Here is a 22,636-nt window from a genome sequence, read left to right on the forward strand (position 1 = left end):
CTGAATAATTTTCAAGTAATTTTTTAGGGTAGGGTTTTAGGATTAGGGGTTGGGGGTTAGGGTTAGGTTTAGGTTTAGGTTAGTGTTTAGTGTGAGTGTAGGGAGGCTAGGGTTAGAGGGTTAGGTTTGGGTTTAAAGGATAAGGAGGTTAGGATTAGGGGTTAGGTTTAGGTTTAAAGTAAGGGAAAGGACTTCAGGGATAGGGGTAATGGGTGTGGTTTAAAGGGGGGTTAGGTCTAGGCTTGGGGGTCAGGGTAAAAAGTTAAGGGGTTAGGTTTAGGGTTAGGGTAAGGGTAAGAATGTTAGGGTTAGTGTTTAAGGGTTAGGTATAAAGTAATTGTAAGGAGGTTAGGGTTGGGGTAAGGGTCAGGGTCAGGGGTTAAGGGTTTGGGTAAAATGCCACCTAATTACCAAAGAGTTGCCACAGTTCTGAGAGGAAACCCTTGATGATTGAAACATTTTAACTAGGTCAATAATTCAACCATGTCTGAGTTATTCCTTGGTAAAATGCCAACTCATTACAAGGTAATTACCTCCTTATTCTTGAGAAATTACCAGATAAAAGCACTCATTACTATAAAATTACTAAGTTACAGGGTTTACTAAAATAAAATGCTGCCTAAACTTTTATCGAGAAAATAGCAAAGGGTCATTCACCAAACAACAACACAACAAAGTGCAATACAAGACTGATCACAAGACTGATACAAGAATGATCTGTTTATGCCAATAAAGCAAATTGAAATTGAGTGTCAAGTGTAGTTTGGTTTACATATCCATAAAGGAGAAGTAGAAAGTGAAAACGTATTTGATACCATCCCTTCTCCATAATTGTGAACGTTTCAATCAAGCTTCTTATGAATATTAACCAAAATAGCAGATATTTTCCCAACCAATTCTATAACAGTACATTTAGCTTGGTCAAATCTATTTTTAAGGTATAACATACATATTTATTTACCCTATTAAATAACAATAACTTCTTAAAGACATATTTTGATATCAAAATATGAGTGGCCAATTTTTATAGCGATATCAATATGTTAGTAAGTTTTTAAATACTGTCATTTCTTGTTTTATACGACAACACTGGTCTTATAGGGTTAAGAGATTGCATAAACTACAGTAAACTATACATTTAAATATTAATTGCATTTGGTCCGTTATTAGTACATCTTTTATTATTATTATCGATTCTCAAAAAATGGTCTGCTCAATCACATTTATGTTCCTTTTGATGATTATATAAAACATCAGAAGCTGAACATCTGGATAATTTGCAGATGCTAATAATGTCCTCTAAGTGGCTCAAGTTGGCATACCTTTATGTTGAAACAGCTTCCCCTTGTGGATTATCTCGATCCTGTCCAATGCAACCATAGGGAGCTTCCAGTTCATTAGCAGCAGTAAATGTAAACAGCCATAATCCTTATGAAATAAAGTGTGTGGTCATGAGTTAAGACTGTGCGTGTGTTAGAGGTTTATTGATTGTGTCTGATTATTCCTACAAGGTGGCAAAGCCTATAAATTAAAGTGGTCTTCTGTCTGAAAGGTGGCTGCTTCAGAGGTTTTTCACGCTCTTTTAATTCATCACTGAATCCAGGTCCCAGATGGACCTGCTGGCCTGGCTCTTGGACGACACCTTAATGAACGAGTCCATTTTAAAACCCATGAGGGAAAAGCCGGCGATGCCTCTGCTCCCGCTGAGTAAATTAGATTGACTTCTAAACTCAGAGAAACAGATGATGCAAATGTCACACTTGATCAATGGATTTGGCTGAATTAGCTAATGCACCTGCGAACTGCACCTTACATACACATAAAACACTTGGCGCGCTGGGACTTCAGCCCAGCACGTGAAGGAACACTGAGTAATTCCCAACTGTCCGACGTGTCTCCTGAAAAATAATGGAGGGATTTCTGCTGCAGTGACATATTTCTACAGAAAAGGAAAAAGGATGTTTGCTGGAGAAACATATCAGCTGGCAAAGCATAGAGGGATTTGAGCAATGAGATTTAACTAATCTTCAAATGACGGCACGCCACAGTGATCTAAGACTTTTCCAGAAGGAATCCCTGGACAAAGTGGTGTCTACTCTGAACATGTGAAATGAATGAGTGTTTTTTATGCGGTTGGTGATGTGTTCTTTGATGATCTATTGCATTTAGCTAAGTTATGTATGAGATTCAGATGTGTGCAAGGCTCTGATGTGCAAGGGAGCCAATCAAGTATGAAAATAACACATTGATTTATTTAGACTATTTGATTTTACAGCATGTGTTCTACATGTGCTCAATGCCCTGACATTTAGCTTAATGCACATATTCACTTTGTTTCTGAGGGTTATATGAAAACATCAATACCACACTCATGTCTGTTGGGTTAAAAAAATGATGCTTTTTACAGCAGATTATTTTAGCTTAGTATGAAGGCTTGCTAATCTGACTCTCTGAATTGTAAAATGCAGTTTGCATTAAGTACTGTCCTTGATTTTTATACCACCAAGATATAACAAAACTGTTGAAATCATCCAACTTTAGAAAGGACTGGTCTTGGTGAACACTGCCTTCTGTTTCTCATCTTGAGTCCTTGTATTTAGTAAAGTGGCTGCTTCATTGTATTTTCTAGACACCATTGTAAATTATCTGAATGTAACAGGCCTGCATAGTCCTCTAGGAACTGTGAACACTATGGTTTATGTAAAAGACAGAAAAACTCTCCTGTTATTCTTAGTTATATTTTGATCAGCCACAAGTTAAGAAACAGTCTGTCAAGATCTCCATTTGCTCTGTTTCTGACTTCCAATGCAAACAATAAACTACATGAGTGTGGGTCCTAATATCACTATTTAGCCAAGCAGAATGCAAACAACTGCAGTTCCTGGAGTGTCCACAAGAGGCTGGATTCAAAAGCCCCTAAGTCCCATTAACATCCATATTAAAATGGCTGTTTTTTTCCAGCAGAATTAGACATCTCAATAACCTTGTTCAGAATGCAGTTCTGACCTGAACAGCTCATGCCTTTATTGGTACACTTTACATGCAGTGAATTTTTCATAAGTCGTCTGATGATTGTTGACTGACTGGAGTTATAATTTGGCCTGTGGTTGATCTGACGGTCAGGTTCATTGTTGCTGCTTGTTTGGAGGCTTAAGGTCCACAACCGCTAAGATAGCCAACAGTTTGTATAAAGGCTGACTCAGATTACACACTTCTCTATATGTTTTATTTAATAAGCTAGTCACTCCTCCATTGCAAGATACAGAATTTTTAAAGTTCTTAAATGATTTTTTACTTGAATTTATTTATTTTTTTTCTAATGCAATTAGTAATAAAAGTTTTTTGGTCCATGTACTGCAGCAATGATAAATCTCCCTCACAGGTCAGCTTAAGTTCTGTCCAAAGTGTCTGTTAAACATAATGTAGAAGCTTGTGTAAAGAAACTCTAGCTTTGTTTGAGGCTATAGCGTGGTCCATCACAACTATGGCCATCTGCTAAACATATGAACTATTCTGTCTTTTTATATGTGATTCAAACAGCTGAGCTCAAACAGGTATGTTCATACAAGCAGGAAAAACTAATGACAATGTGAACTGCTTGCATCGGTGTTTATGGACCAAGTTTTCATGAAAACACTTGAAATAAGAGAGAAGGCCATGGGTTTTGGCCCTAGATCCCATAACAAATGTGTATGAAAGGGTTTATTTGATACTAAAAGACACTTTATAAAGCATCCTCAGCTATCAGTGTATTAATGTTGTGGGACTGGGTGACCTGTGGTGTAAACAGTACTAATAGAAGTCAGAAGACAAGAAACAATTGCACAAGTTCAAGTCAATTTACAACCTTGCAAAGCAGATGGATACACTCGTTTCCTTGTTTTTCACTGGCGAATGCATCTTGCAAAGCTCCCATCTGAACCGTTTGGGCCCGGTTAGAAAGTGACAGGACCAATCAGCTACAAGGGGCTGTACTTTCAGGCATAGCAGAGTCATGACTTAAACAAGCAGCAGCAAGAGCTGGTGCAGTTATGGAGGAAGAGATTACCGTGGATGCTGCTAAAGCGCCAGTGTTATCAGAACTTGATGACATTTCTTTGTTAAAAGAAGAACAGAGAACAGCAGTGAGTTGTTTTCTTTTCAAAAACGACAAAAGTCGAGTACTAACATGTCTCTAGTCGCCATGTTTCGCATTATTCCTCGGTAGCTGCGCACGCGCAGCTTGCTAGCGGCTACGTCACATGCTTTGTTGCTCTGATTGGCCCATAGAGATGTGACAGACAGAACATTCACCCAATCATACTCCAAGGTTTTTTTCAAAGCCTCTGCCTTTTCTCAAACGTTTCCTATTGAAGCTTTCCCAGATGGATGTGTGAAACAAATCCATCTAGCATGTCAGGTTACAGTTATTCAAAATCCAGACAAGATTAACTGATCTGATTTCCCACTTCATTAGTGATTTTAGAAAGGTCTGGCATGTCACTGATTTATTTCAGCTGGCAAAAGTCAAAATGTTTTCTTTTCAACTGACAAGCCTTACAAAACTAAGTAAGTAGTTTAAATCAGGAAAGATTTAGCTCTCAGAAGTCCCTCTGCTTGCTCACCAGTTACCAGTGCACAAAGAGAATATTGGTGGAGAATGGTCCATGTAGACATGAACTGGTGAGTAGAAAACAGCCAAATATGACTGGAGATGTCAGAATTGTGTTTATTTTTTAGCTTTTTTTCCACAGTAATCAGTAGTTTCAATTATGTTTGGATGGCATATTAACTTGAGGAAATCATATCAGTGCCAGACACATTGCAGGACTCGATGGGTGCTGTCAGGTGGACGTTTAATGGAAGAATCAATCAGCAGCATGTTGCTTTAAAGGTAGATATGGAGTTTTATACATAAATTATCAAGGCACTCATGTCCTCTGACAAAGATATCTATACGAAAAGGAAAATAATAACCAAAACACCATTCAGTGTCCTTAGCTATGGTCTGAATTCAGTCCACGGCTGAATAAGTCTTATGTGTGAGCCATATTACTACTTTAAAAGTTCTGAAAAGGAGGAGACATGAAAAGAGTTGAAAAATAGCCAAAAGTCGTCTCATTTCATTTTCCAGTTCTCCTGAATAAATCAGCGCAGGTTTAATAGAGAGGAACTGTACTTTCTGATAGGCGTTTGAAGGAAAATGTCCAGTCCTGAATCCTATTCAGTGCAGAGGCAACGACTTGGATGATAAAAACCTTCTCAGAGGCCGTTGGGCCTTTTCATCACTCAGGTAACATAAATGCAATTTTTAGGATGTTCTGAAGTCAAGAAGTGCAATTTCCCCTTCACTGCTCACAAAAACCTTCATCTCCCAAAGAATCAGGTGGAAGGGAGATTTTTGTGTGGGTCTGGAGCAGAGCCAGGTGTTCCCTGAGGCCTCATCGATCTGACACTGGAGTCTGATCTGATGGGGATTCATTCCAGCCCATAATGTGTTAAAGCAGAACATAATACCAGGATCTGTTTGAGCTATTTCGTCTCATTTTTTTAAAGACTTTTTGAAAGGTTTTCTAGTTCAACTGTAGTGATGTTTGAAGCAGCAAACTGCACATCTATACCTTTTTTCTTCAAGTGTTATCATCCACATCCACAAGACTGCCATTTTTACCTGTCCTTGCATGAGACTGGAGCTCAAGCACTGATATGATATGCTGTATTCAAGTCTGAATTTGGTGTAAATGTAGGTACTGTGACAAATCATCATTTTAATGCTTTTTTATCAAAGGTAGGGGTCCAATCAGCCATATTTAAAGGTAAAATGACACTCTTAAGATAACAACACATTCTAAAATTAAAAAAAAATCTCAGTTATATCTACCATTCGAAACTCACTTCATGGAAACATTACTTTTTATTGAATTTTATGATGAAAACTGATTACTTATGGATATGTTTGTAGGCAGTAGCAAACAGGTAGAGTATGTCAGAAGGCAGCTAATAAGTAAACAAATGTGTAATCAAAAATATAGACCTATGCCACTCCATATTTTGGCTCTTCAGTTGCTGGTGAATCTGAAAGCAGTGAAATGATAAATAATCACTGAGTATTCAATGATAGTATGACATAAACCCCCCACCTAACTGTTTCCAGACCATTATGGTGAGGCGCAAGTTTCAGCACAAGCTGAAACTTTCCAGTTTAATCGGAATAAACTTCCAGTTAGGGTAAAGGTAAGGGTTAAGGTAAAAAAAGTTAAAAGTAAAAAACCTGACCTGCAAAAGTTAATCACAAAACAATTGATAAGGCCGAGTAAACAGTCTGCTTATGGAAAAGAAGCTTGTCCCCATGGCAACACTCTAATACAGCTAACCTAGCTAAAACTAAAGCTAACAAAGCTACATTAGTTTTGTTTGCTATGTAGGTAATATAGCTACTTAACTAACTGGTAAAAAGCTAACAAAGCTACACTAGCTATAAGCCCTGTTGAGACCATTCGTCTCTGACGGCCACTCTCACAGACCATTAACCTGAGCTACATATACAGTGCTTAACAAATTTATTAGACCACCCTAACCCTAACCAAAGTAAGGTGTATGCCATGGCTGTCCTAAATTAACAGCTCTGGTAATTACCAAAATCATTTTGTATGTTTCTGCAATGGTTAAAACACCAATATGTAGAAGCTCTTTAACCCAAATGCTATTTTTAATGCTAAAATATAATTGTTATTGTTATCCAAAATTTTCGAATTTACTGATTTACAAAAACCTGAAAAAATAGTAAAGCACATTATTATTTCTTGATTAATATGTCAAATTATAGTTATTTACTTGCATTCCTGAACAGAAAAATGAGTTTTAGTGGTTGAATGTTATGCTTGATTAATTTCTGAACTCTCAGAGAAGCCCAGTGAGCCGGCTCAAATTTGGGTGAATTCAGTTTGAAATTCCTCATTCCTGTTCAAAATGGTAAAACGTGGAGAGCTGACTGAAAATGAAAGAGTCTGCATTAAAGCACTTCATGATGCTGGATGGTCTCTGAGACAAATATGACTGGTGGTCTAATAAGGTTCTTAAGCACTGTATCTCAGAACAGAAATACACACTAAAACTTTCAAAATAAAACCAGATTAAACATCCGTTTAGAGTTAGGGTAAGGGTTAGGACACCAAAAATTAACCTGTAAAACCTGATTACAGAACATTTGAAAAAGCCAAGTAAACTTCCTGCTTACAATTAAAAAAGATGGATAGCTACGTAGATATGGTATTTACATAGCTAATTTAACTTAAGCTACATTTGCTAAAGCTCACGTTGCTAAAGCTAGCTTAGCTATAGACAACGTAGCTATGTAGTGATCTTAGCTATATAAGTAACACAGGTAAAGCAAAGGTCACAGGTAACTATGAAGGCTACGTAGATAAGTACATCATCATTGTAGCTATGTGTGCTTCAGCTACATTTTTTAAGCTCATGTGGAAGCTCACTTAGCTACATTGCCTTTGAAGGAACATTGAATATGTAGCTAGTGAAGCTATGTTAGCTTGAGCTAACACTAACGAAGGTCAAGCAAGCCACCGTCCGTGTATCTATTAAAACAGGTCTAAACATAATTTAATGCTGGATTAGACCTCTGATCTTTGTGTTTTATTCTTGGGATGTTGCTCAGGGTGTAATGTCTGAATGTAGTCATTTCATGAATGTAACTGCAAGACTGTTTATGAATACAGTTGAATTAAAACAAAAAAGACACTTCTGAAATGTTCTGGCAAAGTATGTCTCTTCTTTTCTGACATGGACAACATCTTACAGTGGTGTGTGCGGGGGGGGGGGGGGTCTGAGATCTGCAGCCAGAGCCACCTACATTTGAAGCCCATCAGTTATGGTAGCCATTTAAATATCTCATTCAAACTGATTTTAAGCCAATCTGGAAACAGACAGAAGTGGAGCTGAGGTGGGCCTTCAGATTCTGGACTAACAGCTGCAACATGTTAGCTAGTCAGATCAGCCACAACCTGATGCATAGCTCATATCTTCAATCAAATCAAAACAGAGCTGTGATATTTTTACAAGAAATGATTCCCCTGTAACAATTCAGACTGAACCAGGCTTATATCTGCTGTACTGTCAGAATAGGCATTTTAATACGGGTACCTAAAACCATAGTAGATAATATTGTATAATCAGGATAAATATTGGGACTCCTGGGGCTTGTATAGCCAGTTTCAAGATGGCACTTCAGGAAGTTCAGCTCTTTTATCTTCTTCTTGGCTTAATTTTCCACTTCCAGAGGTTGCTTTTGAGTACCAGTGAAACCAACTGAGCAATGGTAACCAATATGCATGCAGTAATGAAGAAAACAGTGGGCTTTTTATTCTTCTGAATGCATTGAGAAGAAATTGTGAGTTGTGGTTCAAAACATGACATGGGTTATTGTTAATATTTATGCTAGTTTGTAATATTGATTGGAGCTTGCACTTAGCTGCATGTTTTTTTTTAGTTGTGCTCCAACAAAAGGAAAAAGATAAAAGTACTAGCATCCAATGATATGGAGAATAGTGTCCGATGCTGGTTTTTACACTACTTTATATGGGAAGTCTATAGGTAGATTAGTGGGCAGCAGAGTACGTTCTGTCCCTGATGTCTGGGTATGCAGTGATCTGCCGTAGGCGTGTGCTCAGGTACGAAGGCCCTGCATGGGAGCAAATGCTGTAGATAAATTGCTTCTCACATGTGTCACTTCATCACACCGCAGAGCCTCTACATCTGCGGGTCTATAATTTGCAATGACTGGGCCTTGATTACTATTTACTGTGTTGTCAGAGTGAGCGAGGGACTCGACTTTGTGGGTAAACAGATTCACTGTCACAGCGCCACTGAATCAGCGACTGTTGGCTGTTGACTTTGTGTGCACTTTGTGGTTGCTGCTCTCCTCTCTGCTGTCTGAAGATTGCACCTGTCAGAGCTTCGTGTCGCTTTTGACACAGCAGTGATGGAACAGGAAGCTGGATCACACCGGCTGACGGGGGACTCATGTCAGGGGCTTTTTGAATTTTTATAAAGGAAAAGAAATTATTGTTGAATATGATGTTTGACACCGTAAAACCTCCCCATAGAATTATGCCAGATGCTGTGTTTATTTTTAAAAGAAGGGAAAGAATGGATTCAATGGTGCATAAATAAGTCTCTGAAAATACTGGGGTTACAGCTAAACAGTGATTTCATTACTGATCAGTCTGAAATGTTCTTACTTTGATTAATCTGTGTGTTTATTTTCTTTAAATGTTAAAAATCGGTGAAAACAACACTCTAATGTCCTAAGACTTGAGCTGGCATGAGCCAAAAGATAGCTCTTTCTAACTTACATTTAAAACCCAAAGATGTCTGGTTTACAGTCATTTATCACCAAACAAAATTAAATTGTTGACAGATCATTCACACTGGTGCTTCCACAGTAGATGAGAGGAATGGAAACAGATTTGTGTTGTTTTTCTCTCCTGAGCACAGTGGGGAAAAAAAAGATTAAAAAATGCTCTCCAAAAGCTCAAATCTAGTTTTTGTCTAATTACGTCGTCCTCCTCTTCATTCACCTGCAAGTCCAGATAAACACATTATTTCAAGATTTTAAGGACAAAGTTAAAGCTTGAATTGCTTCTTTTTGTAAAAAATTGCTTCCAATCAAACAAGCAAATTAATGTGGTGTATAATTTAAAAATGACCTCTCATCTCTGATCCTGAACAGGTAAATTTTACTTGCTGCATGGGTTGCTAAATCTACTCAACAGCTGGCATCCTAAAATCAGATGTTTGTCTGGAGGATGTGCCATGTTATGTTATGTTTTAGTTCTGACTGGTACTATTAACAGGTCACTTCCAAAAGACTTAAGGGCTCTACTGGGCAAAAGCATATCAGATAAATAAGAGACAAGACCATCAAGAGCTTTAAAAAACAATCCAAAATTTCTTTTACAAGCATGCAAGTAGGACAGATGCAACCAGGGCAGAGCAGTTGCTACAATCCCCCCTTTGTGCATGCTCTGTGGATTGAACACTATTGTTTTCTGTCATATGTAAATGTTCAGCAAAACAGCGCTATTCTTTGGTGGATCTGGATCCAAGACTCGTACTGGTGACACGCAATACTGTTTTGATAATTTCATCACGAGAAATACATTACTTAAAATTTTTGTCTATATGTAGACTGGAACAACCCACTGCTGAAGACTAATTTTAGAGACATGCTGTCTAAAACAATATTGCCATCCTCCTTTCAACTCATTGTGGAAGCCCATTTCCACCACTTAAAAAAGAAAAATGTGAAAGTTAGGCATTAAAAAAAATCTTAGGTCATAATTATGAGATAAAAGTTGAAATTACAAGAAAAGAAGGCAATAATTATGACACAAAAAGTCATGATTATGAGATTAGAAAGTGTTCTCATAATTTTTACTTTTAAGCTCATCATTATGACCGTTTAATAATTTTGTCTTTTTATCTCATTATTATGACATTTTATCTTGTAATTTTGACTTTTCAGCTCATGATTATGCCTTTATTTCATAATTTTGACTCTTTCATTCATAATATTAACTTTTTACATAAATATTTTGACTTCTTATCTCATAATTTTGACTTTGTATCTCATAATTTTGACTTTTTAAATCATAATTATGACTTTATTTCATAATTTTGACTTTTTAGCTCATCATTATGACTTTTATCTCATATTTTTGACTTTTTTTCCTCATTATTATGACTTTTTATCTCATAAATACGACTTAGGATTTCCTTTTCTTTTTTTTAGATTTGCTAAATGTGCTTCCATAAGTCATTGATGAACAACTCATCCAAATTAAATGTGAAAACTTGAGTTTGTGGCTCTTTAATCTAACAACCATTTTTACCACCATTTTAGGTGGTTGATTTTAGGTCCTAGACATCTAGCCCTGATTTTAACCAAATTTCAGCATCTAAACCGCGCCTCATGCTTGCTGGGATTAAAGAAAAAGATTCCCTTTCAGACATACTTTAAAACATGCTGAAAAACTGTCAAGTATTTACTTCTCAGGGTTTTCCTCATCTTTAAGTGGAGCACAGTGGCCTCTAAACAGGCTATTTAGGTGAGAAGGGAGAAACTTTCTCAGTTTAATTCTCTATAGACACAGCATTATGGCTGGATCCCAGACATCTAAATAAAGTTACAATGAGCCAAACATCTCCATATAAATGTTTGACTTAATGTGTGACACCTCAGGCAGCTGCATGTATGCATATTTGATCTCATCAGATCTTTCCTGTGTCTGATTCCAGGTCCGGTAGCTGTGATCAGCGGTGAGGAAGACTCTGCCAGCCCTCTTCATCATGTCAACCATGGGATTATTACCCCCTGCACGCTGGATGCCGGCCCTGATGCCGTCGTCATCGGGATGACTCGTATCCCTGTGGTGGAGAATCCGCAGTATTTCAGACACGGACACAACTGCAACAAACCAGCAACCCGTAAGTCCCTGACAAATTTGTCTAATTAGCACCAGTGACCATCATGACACTTTGTTTCACCTTCATTCATGGGAATACAAAGAGACCCTGGACAGATTGTTGTTCCAGCATCAGGCTTGGTCCTCTTTGACGCAGACACACTGTGATCATATGGTGTTAGCATCTGGTGGCACTGCTCCAGCCTCTTCATATAGGATCAGCTAAGACAAAAAGCAGCTTTCTCTACTGTATATCAGCTCTTGGTGTTCAGACAGCAGCCCCCACCTCTCTCTCCAAGTCTCCCTCGAGACTCATGTTCCAGGTTGGGGAGAGACAAGACCACTTTAAGGCCTAATTACTCACAATTACATCAACCGCTCAAGAGAGTCAGCAGAAAACAACTGTGCCGGCAGCCAGCCGCAGCCTGGCGCCTGCTGCTTCCCTTCCAGACGACACCAGCCGGATTTATTCAGAAGAAAGGCCCTCCTCCTGCGTGAGTGGCAGAACATAGGATCAGGCTCGGATCTGCTGTGTTTACCTCTTGGCTCGCTCTCAAAATGGCCGCTGGTCAGGCTAACGGAAGTTGACTTCTGGAGCTGGAGCCAATGAGAAGGCAGGAAATCTCATTTAGAGGTGATAAATAAATAAATGACAGCTCTTATGAATTATGAATGACATGAATTTTTAATAAGGAGCCATTGACTGATTTATAGCAGCTCATGCTTGCACAGGAGATCTGATCGGGAGCTAATGAATAAATGACAGTGGGTAAGAATGAAACTTTGTCCTGTGCACCTGGAATTGAAAGTCAGTGCATGGAGGTGCATGAGGGTGGATTTTACGCAGGCTTTGCTGAATTCTCTCCCTCTATCGAAGCTGCATCCGCTGTCTTTTTTTAGATTTAATTTGTGGATGAAAAAGGGAAGGGTAGGAAATGAACCCTGAATTCATCACAAGGTCATAATGGCTACTGCTTTCTGCCATCGGCTGGGAAAACAAAATGGCTCAGAATGACTCCTCAATCGTTCACTGAATACAAATGTGTTCCCACCCTCAGGATACACGCACAAAAACAGAAAATATATATGTGTATCATATATATCTACAGTCTGTGTGTAGGTGTTTGACAGTGAGGATGAATCTCTGACTGTTGGTCGTACCGATTTGTAGGTAGGATGAATTCCGCCAATATTTTGCTGTTCTTTCTTCTGCCTCCTCTCCAGCTTGACAAATGTCCATAGTCAGGGTTCCCTTGGGTGCCCAGGGGGCCCGTCCCCCGTTCCTTTTGCTGGCTGATTGTCCTGCAGCTCCTCGTGTCGACTGAAGAGCCTCACCTCGCTCGGATACAGCACGACCGCTTTATTGATGCTCGGCCACCGATCCATAATGTATTCATTCATTTAGTTGAAAGCTTCTTATCCAGGAGAATAGGTTGCTGCCAGGGTGTCTCTAACACATGCACATGCACACTTACACGCGCAGAGTAGTCACACATAAATTTAAACACCCACACTTCTCCTTACCTGTGCCCATCAGGAGTTCACTTATGTGCCGGTCAGTCCCAGTCTGCTCCCACCTCCTGTCTTCTGGGTAATTTATGTTGTCCCTGGCTGCCCGGCTCTGTGCATTTTGAAATCAGCTCAAACAATAACAGTAAGAAAGCAAAAGGAGGAGGAGGAGGAGGAAGACTTTGGTTAAAACAGCTGCATGTGATGGGAACTTGCAGAGCTCACCAGTGTGCCTTATAAGATGTTTTATTCATAAATATTTGATCTTCAATTTAATCCTGCCAGTATTAATGTATTGAACCATCAGTTTAATAACTATAGAGGAGAGACAGAGCACTCAGTGTCATTGCTTTCAGGCTGTGGCACCTAAAAAACAGTAAAAGTGCTGCAGTCATGCCCTCACTGCTGGTAAAAAAAAAAAAAAAAAAAAAATCCTGAACAAATAACATAAATATCATCCCATTGCAGCTGCCCTTTAGTTGAACCTGCACACTTGCAGCTGTAAACAAGCTGCAGAGATCGAGGACATTATGAGGAAAGTGTAAGCACAGTACTGGCTGGGATGCCCATTTAAAAACATGAATTGCTGTCATGTACTCGGTCCATATTCTTCATGAAACGTCGGGGTCATCTTTGGTTGCGGTAAACAGGCAGGCTGTGACTGATTAGGACGTTCATGAGATCAGCTTTTTTCTCCAAGCTGAGCTGAAAAAGGCCAATCCTGGGGAAATGTAGCCGCATTAGGGAGATAAAGGCATAAAAGGCAAAGGACAATTCTTTAGCCTAATGACAGATCCGTATCTGGTTGGATCCTCTGTCTCCCAGCAAGTGGCTTTGTTTTATCACTCTGCTTGCTATTTTAATTACAGATTTGTCACATCCCGCTGGCCAAAATTAGACAATAGCTTTTGATGTTGGAGTATAGCGAGTAGCCTCTCATTATAGCCATGTTATTAAGGATATCACACGTGGACTCAGCCGGCACGTTCTCTCACAAACCCTGACACTCCCCTCTCTGCTTTAGGTGAAACAGAGGCGTAATTTTGCTCAAGGTGATTTTTTTGAGGATTAAAATGTTTTGCGCAGAGACAAGGAAAGAGTAATTTGGCAGCTTGAAAGCTCGGCAAATGAAAGGAAATGCAGAGCAGATGGATTGAAAGGCAGTCATCGTGGTCCAGGGCTATGATTCTATGAATTATGGTTTGAAATGGAACAGGCCCACAGGCTAGCCAGTTGTGAATTCAAACAACCTACTTTAATTTGAAGGCAAGTCCAAGATGTGATGCTTTTAGCTCAGTACAGAAACAAGCTAAATAGAAACTTGTGATAGAAGAAAATCCAGATGGGTTCTTGTCTATGCCAGGTTCAATCTTATGAGAACTGAACCCCTATAGCCCACATCAGAGTCTGCTGAGGATCCCGTCAGAGGAACCTCCAGACACGCACCATAAAAAGCATGACTGCAGCTGCTTTTTCATCCACATACAGTAAGACTACACATATAAAATGCAAAGTAAACAAAGTTACATAATTAAAGTGTAAATTAAAAATGTGTGCATCGGCAAACAGGTTTAATTGGTTTTCAAATTAGGGAGATGGCAAGGAGCTAAATGCCAGACAGAGCAATTTAAATGCAAAAACATTTTTTGGTCTTCTGCTGCTGAGTTAAAACAAAAATGCTGCAACAATAAAACACATCTCTATATCATACATAAGGTATCTGACACACATGGCAGACTTTGTTCAGCGTCAACACTAGCACAGCTCATTAAAGTTGTATGAAAAAGTCAAATATTCAGTTATTTAATCAACAGAATAAACCAAATGTTGAATATTACCATCAGATTTACATAAATGTTCTATTCTGCTCTTAAAGACACATTTTTTTAATCACTGTCAGCTGGGACTCAGAGCTCAGGGTAGATTGCATGCCTCTCCTCCAAGATGTCAAATATAACTATTTTGTGTTAGTCGACTTTTTAAGAAGCTCCCCTGAGCAGCAAGTGTAAAGTACTTAATGCTTAAGTGTACTTAATGCTGAAACTTTAATCCAGCAATAACACTGAAGGGCAAGCTTAGGGAGAAGTTATTGTCAAAAGAAATCAATCTCACTTTTATCCCTGCAAGTGTTGTAATGTGGATACACTTAGTGTTCGAAATTAAATGATAAGCAAGAATAAAAATGGAGAATAAAACCATAAATCCAACAATAATTTAGTCAGACAAATCACTGTTTTGTACCACTGTTTTATTTTTATTTCAGAATAGTTTGTCAATTTATTCATGATTTTTTCTCATTTTTTAATTACTTTATATTACAAGACACCTTTATCCCTCAGAGCAGTGTAGTGGCTCTGTGGTTAGCTGATGCTCACAGCAAGAAGGTTTGAATCCCAGTCACACACTCAGCCTTTCTGTCTGGAGTTTTTATGTTCTCCACATACATGCCAAGGCTTCCCTCCTTCCAAAAGCATTCTTCATGACTCTAAATTGCCTGTAGATGTTTGTGAGCATAGTTGTCTCTTGTGTCAGCTCTGGGATTGACTTGCAACCAGTACAGTGCTTAACAAATTTATTAGACCACCTGACATAAAAACGAGAAAATAGAAATATTTTAGAAATCTTTCAAAAACTTGTTTAAAACTAAAAATGTTAGTTATTTATTTGGCAAATAACAAACTGAAACAACTAAATAGTCCTTTTTCACACATAAAAAACAAAAAAACTTCATATTTTGTATGGCCTCCTTTGGCCTTGGTAACAGCTTTCATTCTTGCTGGCATTGTTTTTATGTACTTTTCCACAGTCTCTTTTGTTATTGAGTTCCAAATAGTTTCTAGCTGTTCCCACAGACTTGCTTTAGATGAAACTTTTGTGCCATCAATCTTTGAATCTACTAAATCCCAAATTTGTTCAATAGGATTCAAATCCAGACTTTGACTTGGCCAGTCCATCAGTTCCAGTACTCCAGATTCCTTTTTCTTGCTCAAATAGTCTCTGCACAGCTTTGAAGTATGCTTGGGGTCATTGTCTTGTTGGTATATGAACCCACAAGCAATCAGATTCAGTCCAGAAGGGATTCCATGATGAACTAAGATGTTGTGGTAGACGTTCTTGTTCACGATACCATCTATTTTCACTTACTTGACCACACTGTATCCACAAATGGGACCCCATATCATCATGGAATTTCCACCGTGTTTCAGTGCACCTGGCATCAAAACATTCTCCAGCTTTTCTGCAGACATAAACTCGACCATGCTGACTGAGGAGTTCAAACTTGGACTCGTCTGTCCAGAGTACCTTCTTACAGTCAGTGTTTGTGCTCCCTAGCAAATCTGAGGCATTTGTGGATGTTTGCAGGCAATAATGGCTTTTTAGCAGCTATTCTTCCCTTTAAGCCAGTTGTCTGCTTATGGTCATTCTGGAGACTTTCTCAGACTCTGATCTAGAAGCATTCATCTCTGCCTGAAGATCAGCAGTGGTCTTCCTTCTGTCTCTAGTACTTAAAATCTTGAGGTGTCTGACAACTGCTTCAGTTAACTTTGGTTTCCTGCCTCTTCCTTGGCGCATTTTGCAAGTACCAGTCTTGGCAGTTGACTCCAAAGCATACTTGACCACACTGTGAGAACACTTTATGTCTTTCCCTATTTGTCTCAGAGACCATCCAGCATCATGAAGTGCTTTAATGTGGACTCTTTCATTTTCAGTGAGCTCTCCACATTCTACCATTTGGAACAGGAATGAGGAATTTCAAACTGAATTCACCTTTTTATACCCAAATTTGAGCCGGCTCACTGGGCTTCTCTGAGAAGTCAGAAATTAATCAAGTATAACATTCAACCACTAAAACTCATTTTTCTGTTCAGGAATGCAAGTAAATAACTAAAATTTGACATATTAATCGAGAAATAATAATGTGCTTTACTATTTTTTCAGTTTTTTTGTAATCAGTAAATCTGAAAACTTGTGGATAACAATAATAATTATATTTTAGCATTAAAAATATCATAGCCAGGCTATTTTTAAAATGTAAGGAGTAGAAAGTACAGATAATTGTGTGAAAATGTAAGGATTAGAAATAATAAGTTGGCTGAAAAACAATTACTCCAGTAAAGTATAGATACCTAAAAATTCTACTCAAGTAAAGTAACAAAGTATTTGTACTTCATTACTTGACACCTCTGGCCAATGGCAGCTCTGATCGGCTCCAGTCCCCCACGACCCCATTTGAGATCATGTATGGATTTAGTATCATAGCTGCAGTATGGTAGTCGCCCCATTAACCTGCCTGTCTTAAAGTATATCAACTACACAATACAGTTGCCAGTGTTAAATTAAATCTAGCACAAGAAAAGAGTGTATATTTGTCCACTGTTTTTAGTGTTAATTTAACACTTTTCAAAGTGTTAATTATTCAACCCTGTACACAGCAAAATCTTTCTTGATAATCCAACTCCCATAATGCCAAATATTACACTTTTACAGGGTTTATATCGTTCTAACTGAATAAATTTGAAGTATCTATCATTTTATTTACTGAATGACTGAAAAGCACTTCTTATACGTAAGAAAGATTGACATCTCTCATACAACAACATTGGCAAAGTCAGGCTTCTGATGGGAACAGAGGAGCAAAGAGACATGCAGAGATAGAATACACCCTGAGTTGAAGGCCCATACTCCCTCCTTTATGGACATTCCCCAGTCACAGGCAAGAAGTGACCGACTTAGTGGATCACTTCACTCATGGTGCAGAGGTGTTTAACATCAAAACAACAAGAGCAAAGGATCAGTGATCACTGTACAAAAGGCAATATTTGAAACACATCTAAAAACTCTACCAAAGGGCATGATGGGAAAACTCTGCCCTACGGATTTGAAATGGCTGTGTATGGTGCCCGAAATAGTTACTGTTAGTTGATGTTCCTACACTGTAGGTGTATTTTGACTCAATCAGCAAGCTTTTGTTGTAAATGTATAGAACCCCAGAAGGCCTATAATATGAAAGTTTTGTGTACAGAATATTCTTATCTTATCAGGAGAAAATTTTATCTGGCAAACAGGAGTTAGGTTCACACAAAATAATGCTACCGATTTTGGGCCACATTCAATTCCTACCCCTCTTAGTCAGAAAAGCCTGGTTATAGAATCGCTATAAACATTATCTTGTCAGATTTACTTTCCAGGTGTTGGTAAATAAATCTGTTAGTCTGTTGTGTTCTCTGTTTGCACACCATACACTGTAGAAAACACCACTAGAATTATGTAATCATTTGTGGGGTCTATGACATTTTTTAAATTGCTTACATTTTTTTTTAAGTTTTACCTTGGGGAACTTTTGGGGCTTTGATGAATGAATGAACTTAACACATAAACAAAAAAGGTTCTCCTCTCCTTTATCTTGTAAGTCTTATAATATGTAGCGACTAACATGTATCCGATATGTTTTTTTTTTTTTTTACACGTTTATCCATCCATTTTCTACACTACTTATCCCACTGGGGGTCGTAGGGGCGCTGGAGTCTATCCCAGCTGTCAATGGGCAAGAAGAAGGGTTCAGCCTGGACTGGTCACAAGTCAACTGCAGGGTTGACACATAGAGACAGACAACCAGGCACGCTCACAATCAAACCTATGGTCAATTTAGAGCTACCAGTTAACCTAACAAGCATGTCTTTGGTGGTGGGAGGAATTTTACATGCAGAATTTGAGGAGTGATAACACAGCATCTTAAATCCCCTTCTTAAGGCCGAACATACTCGAGCGTACTGTGAGCAGAGCGGACTCCGCGCAGAATGTCTGCAGTCATCAGAGCTTCCATAGTTGAGCGCACTGCCGCGTAGTAGTTTCTTGTGAAATTTCTGTGAAATCCTGCAATTCCTACAATCCTTGTGCGTTGTTTACATTTTTCTGTCATGGCATCCTAAACTGACGAAGCCTGCTGGCTTTGCAAAGCCATAAAATTAAGAGATGGTGGTATATATGGCTATTAAATGCCACAAGAGACGAGGAAGGGGAGTATGCCATGTTGGTGAAGGACATGCGAAGTATTGACATGGAAAAACATTTTCAATACTTCCAAATGACACGTGAAAACTTTGATGATCTAGTTGGGCACCTAGCCCTACTCCTTCTCCACTCTGGGAGTCACTGTTCACCCATCAATGCTGCACAGAGGAACAAGATCAGGTGGGTGTCACATTTAATGCAGGTCGATGTGAAAAATACATGCCGAGCAGTGATTTGTGTGACACCAGTATGCGGAGCAGAGTCCGCGTGGTCGTAAAATTTGAGCTTTGCGTGCACGGGCTTTGCAGATGTCCGCTTTGAGTCCGCGCGGACCTCCGCGGAGTCTGTTCCGCATACGTTCCACCCAAGTATGTTTGCGTCTTTAGTCTACAGGTGGTTGCAGGGGTGGAGCTGGGTTGACAGCAAGAGCCCAGTACTGAATCAAGGCAGAGCTGGCAATAGCAGAACAGAGGGAGAGGCAGCACATCTTCCAGCTTAAATAGACCACCACATTGGGAGGATGTTTTTCCAAGTGATTGGATAATGATTTATACCAGGTGTGAAATCAGTGTAGCTTGAGTTATCTACCTGAAATGTCATTTAAACCTTCTGTTGTTTCTACTGCTGGATTCACTCTCACATCACCTTTGTCTGTAGTAATGCAAAGAGGATGCATGGCGGCCATCATGCACAGTATGCAAAGTTAACAGCTGGTAAATCTCAGGCCTAACAGTGTGATTGTGATACTGGGGTATATGTGAAGTAAAGCTAAAGCTGCTAGCTGATTTCAAGGGTTTTGCCAAGTTTTGCTCTTTAAATTTTCACTTCCAATGTTTGTGTGAATCTAAAGTGGATGAATTTGTGGTTCCTTTGTTGGGATATATGACAGTGTTCACAAAAACTCTGCAGCAGCACAGAAACATGGTGCGGCTGCAAGCCAGCAGCAGCAGCAGCAGCAGCAGCAGCAGGTTAGGAGGAGAGTCCCACAGAGTCAACAGTAAATGTTGGTGTTCATGTCGCTGTTACCCAATGATGCCAGCAGACTCCAAGTCCCTGTGCTACAGTGAATTTAACGGCAAAGAGCTCTTTGTGTGCTATTAGCTGCTGGATGAGTGACTCTCAGCTAACTGTTATCATCCTGCGGTGTTCCTCTTTTAAGACAAGCCGAAATGAGTGCTTCAGAGTGATCCCATTGAAAAGATTTTCCTTTTGATTACCTGGAGAGACACTTTGATATATGGCTATTAAAACTCGTTAATGGTTTTTAAATTCAGTAAAATGTTCTTTGTCTTTGTGTTTGTTAATCAAAAACTTTCTGACAGATGAAAAGTCATAAACAGATTCTCTGAGATTTATCAGGTTTTAATTTAAGCTTTTAGGGATAATATTTTAAGCATATTGCCCCATCATGGCAGTCTTATTCTGTTTTATTAGGTAAAAACTGTGAGAGTGAATTAAAATTCCTGATGAGTAGCTTCATGAATAAAGTAGCTGGGTGTTGATCTGCTGCAGGAGAGGAAGAGAGAGTTTTCGGAGGGTGTCCTCAGTGTTTTGATTGAGCCGCTTCTCAATGTCAAGGCATCCACCCTGCAAAAGACAAGTTGTCAATGACCAGGAGATGCATTGATTGACCCACCACACACTGAAGGAAGCTGTCAGGCAGAAAAAAACACATAGAGATACACACACACCTGGAGAAACACAGAAACGCACAAAGTTGGCAAGTAACTGCGGAAAACAAACCCTTAAACATTCCCACAAAGAGACACACAGAGCCAAAGTAGGGAAAGTTGCCAGGAAGTTGTGATGAAATGCACAGGTAGAGAACAAAGCCTCCCAAACATCTGTGCTCCCACAGCATCCTGACCTGACTAAATCTCGCTGCTGCGTCGTCTCACAGCCTCGGGGGAGAATGTTTGCAGGCGTCGAGGCCTCAGGTGAGTCGGGACAAATGAACGATGCTGAGCTGCAGGATGGAGATTTAATCTCAGGGCTTTTCAGCGTGCCACTCAGCGTAAATAGGCTGCAGGATGCAGACCGAGTCCGCCTGCAGAGGAAACTGAAGGTTAAAGTAACTCGTCCTCGCCACTGTCGATACGCTCAGCCCATTATAGCTGCTCCATTCCCATCAGAGGGGAGGGAATGAGGTGGCCGGAGAGTATTTAACAGCTGAATACAACAAACACGGATAAATATATACATCCAGAAAATATGGACAAAGGGGCAACAGGGACAAAAGATGGTTTAACAATTTATCAATACTGTGGCTTAAGGAGTGGACAGAGTTTAATCCTCTCATGAACCCATTTCACATTTTATTTCATAAATACATGGCAGTTTGGCAGCTGCTATTTGATTGTCACACAAATCAGAAAAGTCTTGACCCGCCCATCCAGCTATTATTAAACTTTTTTTGGTTTTAAGTAGCATTATTATTTTCTAAACAAAGTTTAATGGGTCCAGTTCAGCTGCATAAATAGAGGCCATGAATAATAGAGCCCAGCTCAGACTGAGGGTTGGTGACACAATGAGAACATTTAAGAATATTTCAGGGGACAATTTCAGCTTGGTTCAGGCTGGCTTACACTGCTGTTCAGTGTGCAACATCATCACCAATAACTGGTTTTAGAACAGAGGGCATAATGCTGACTTATACTTCCCCTTTTCACCTTTTAACACGACCCCGTGATCAAGCACCAAGGTTTTTTTGAGCCTGTATAAACCAGCTTTTAACAGGTATTTATTAGTTGCATACAAAGCAGATGCAAGTTTTAACTGGTTTTGTGGCAAATTGTTGGTCCGAACAATCCAAGACAGACTGGCTGCAAATCGCAGATTTCAGACTTGCAGACTACTTATGTGAGATGCCCTCCCTGTCACGTTAAAATGCATTTAAACTTTTACAAAAAAAAAAAAAAAATCAGGTTTTGCTTTTACTTTGAGGGTTAGGGTCAAGTGTTAAGGTGAGAGTTAGGCTATCTAAAATTAAAGTCAAAAACATGACCTGAAAAACCTGATTATAAAACATATGATACAGCAGAGTTAATTGTCTGATTACAGGAAAAAAGCTCATCCTCAAAGAGGAGAAGAAAACATAACTGAGACTAAAGCCTACTTAGCTATGTTAGCTACGTTCCCTGTGCGGCTACATTTACAAAAGCTTACACAGCCATGTTACCTACATAGCTGTGTTGCCTCCATAGCTATTTAAGCAATGTTAGTGGTAGCTATTTTTGCTGAAGCCAAAGTTGCTTAAGTTAACATAGCTGCATTAGCATTAGCTAATGCTAATGTGACTACATTAACTTTAGCAAAGTGACTTAAGAATACAAACATAGCTAAAGATAACAGTTAACAGTTCCTACATTTGTAACTAAGCTACATAGCTTATGTAACTAATGCTAAAACTAATATGGGTGCGTTCGCTTTGGTAAATGTAGCATAGCATAAGCTAACACAGCTAATATAGCGTAATTAGTTTTGACTACATAACTACATTTCCCATGTAACTTAAGGAGGCAATGTAGCTAATATAGCTTCATTAAAGCGACTACCTTTGGCTAAAGCTTAAGGAGCTAAAGTACCATTCACATAACTACCTCTGAAACAGGTCTAATCCTGGATCAGACCTCTTACATTTTCAACATGACATTTTG

The 22,636-nt window shown here is 39.1% G+C and overlaps 1 protein-coding gene across 1 annotated transcript in view; it reads left to right on the forward strand.

Annotated features, from left to right (window-relative positions):
- ntrk3b (neurotrophic tyrosine kinase, receptor, type 3b) overlaps positions 1–22,636 on the forward strand; it is a 420,803-nt gene that overhangs the window by 319,109 nt on the left and 79,058 nt on the right. Inside the window, exon 12 of the mRNA XM_041788625.1 lies at positions 11,293–11,481. Coding sequence (XP_041644559.1) covers positions 11,293–11,481 — 189 coding nt within the window. The remainder of the gene's footprint in view (positions 1–11,292; positions 11,482–22,636) is intronic.

Source organism: Cheilinus undulatus, linkage group 1, assembly GCF_018320785.1.
Source record: "Cheilinus undulatus linkage group 1, ASM1832078v1, whole genome shotgun sequence".
NCBI classification, from domain to species: domain Eukaryota; kingdom Metazoa; phylum Chordata; class Actinopteri; order Labriformes; family Labridae; genus Cheilinus; species Cheilinus undulatus.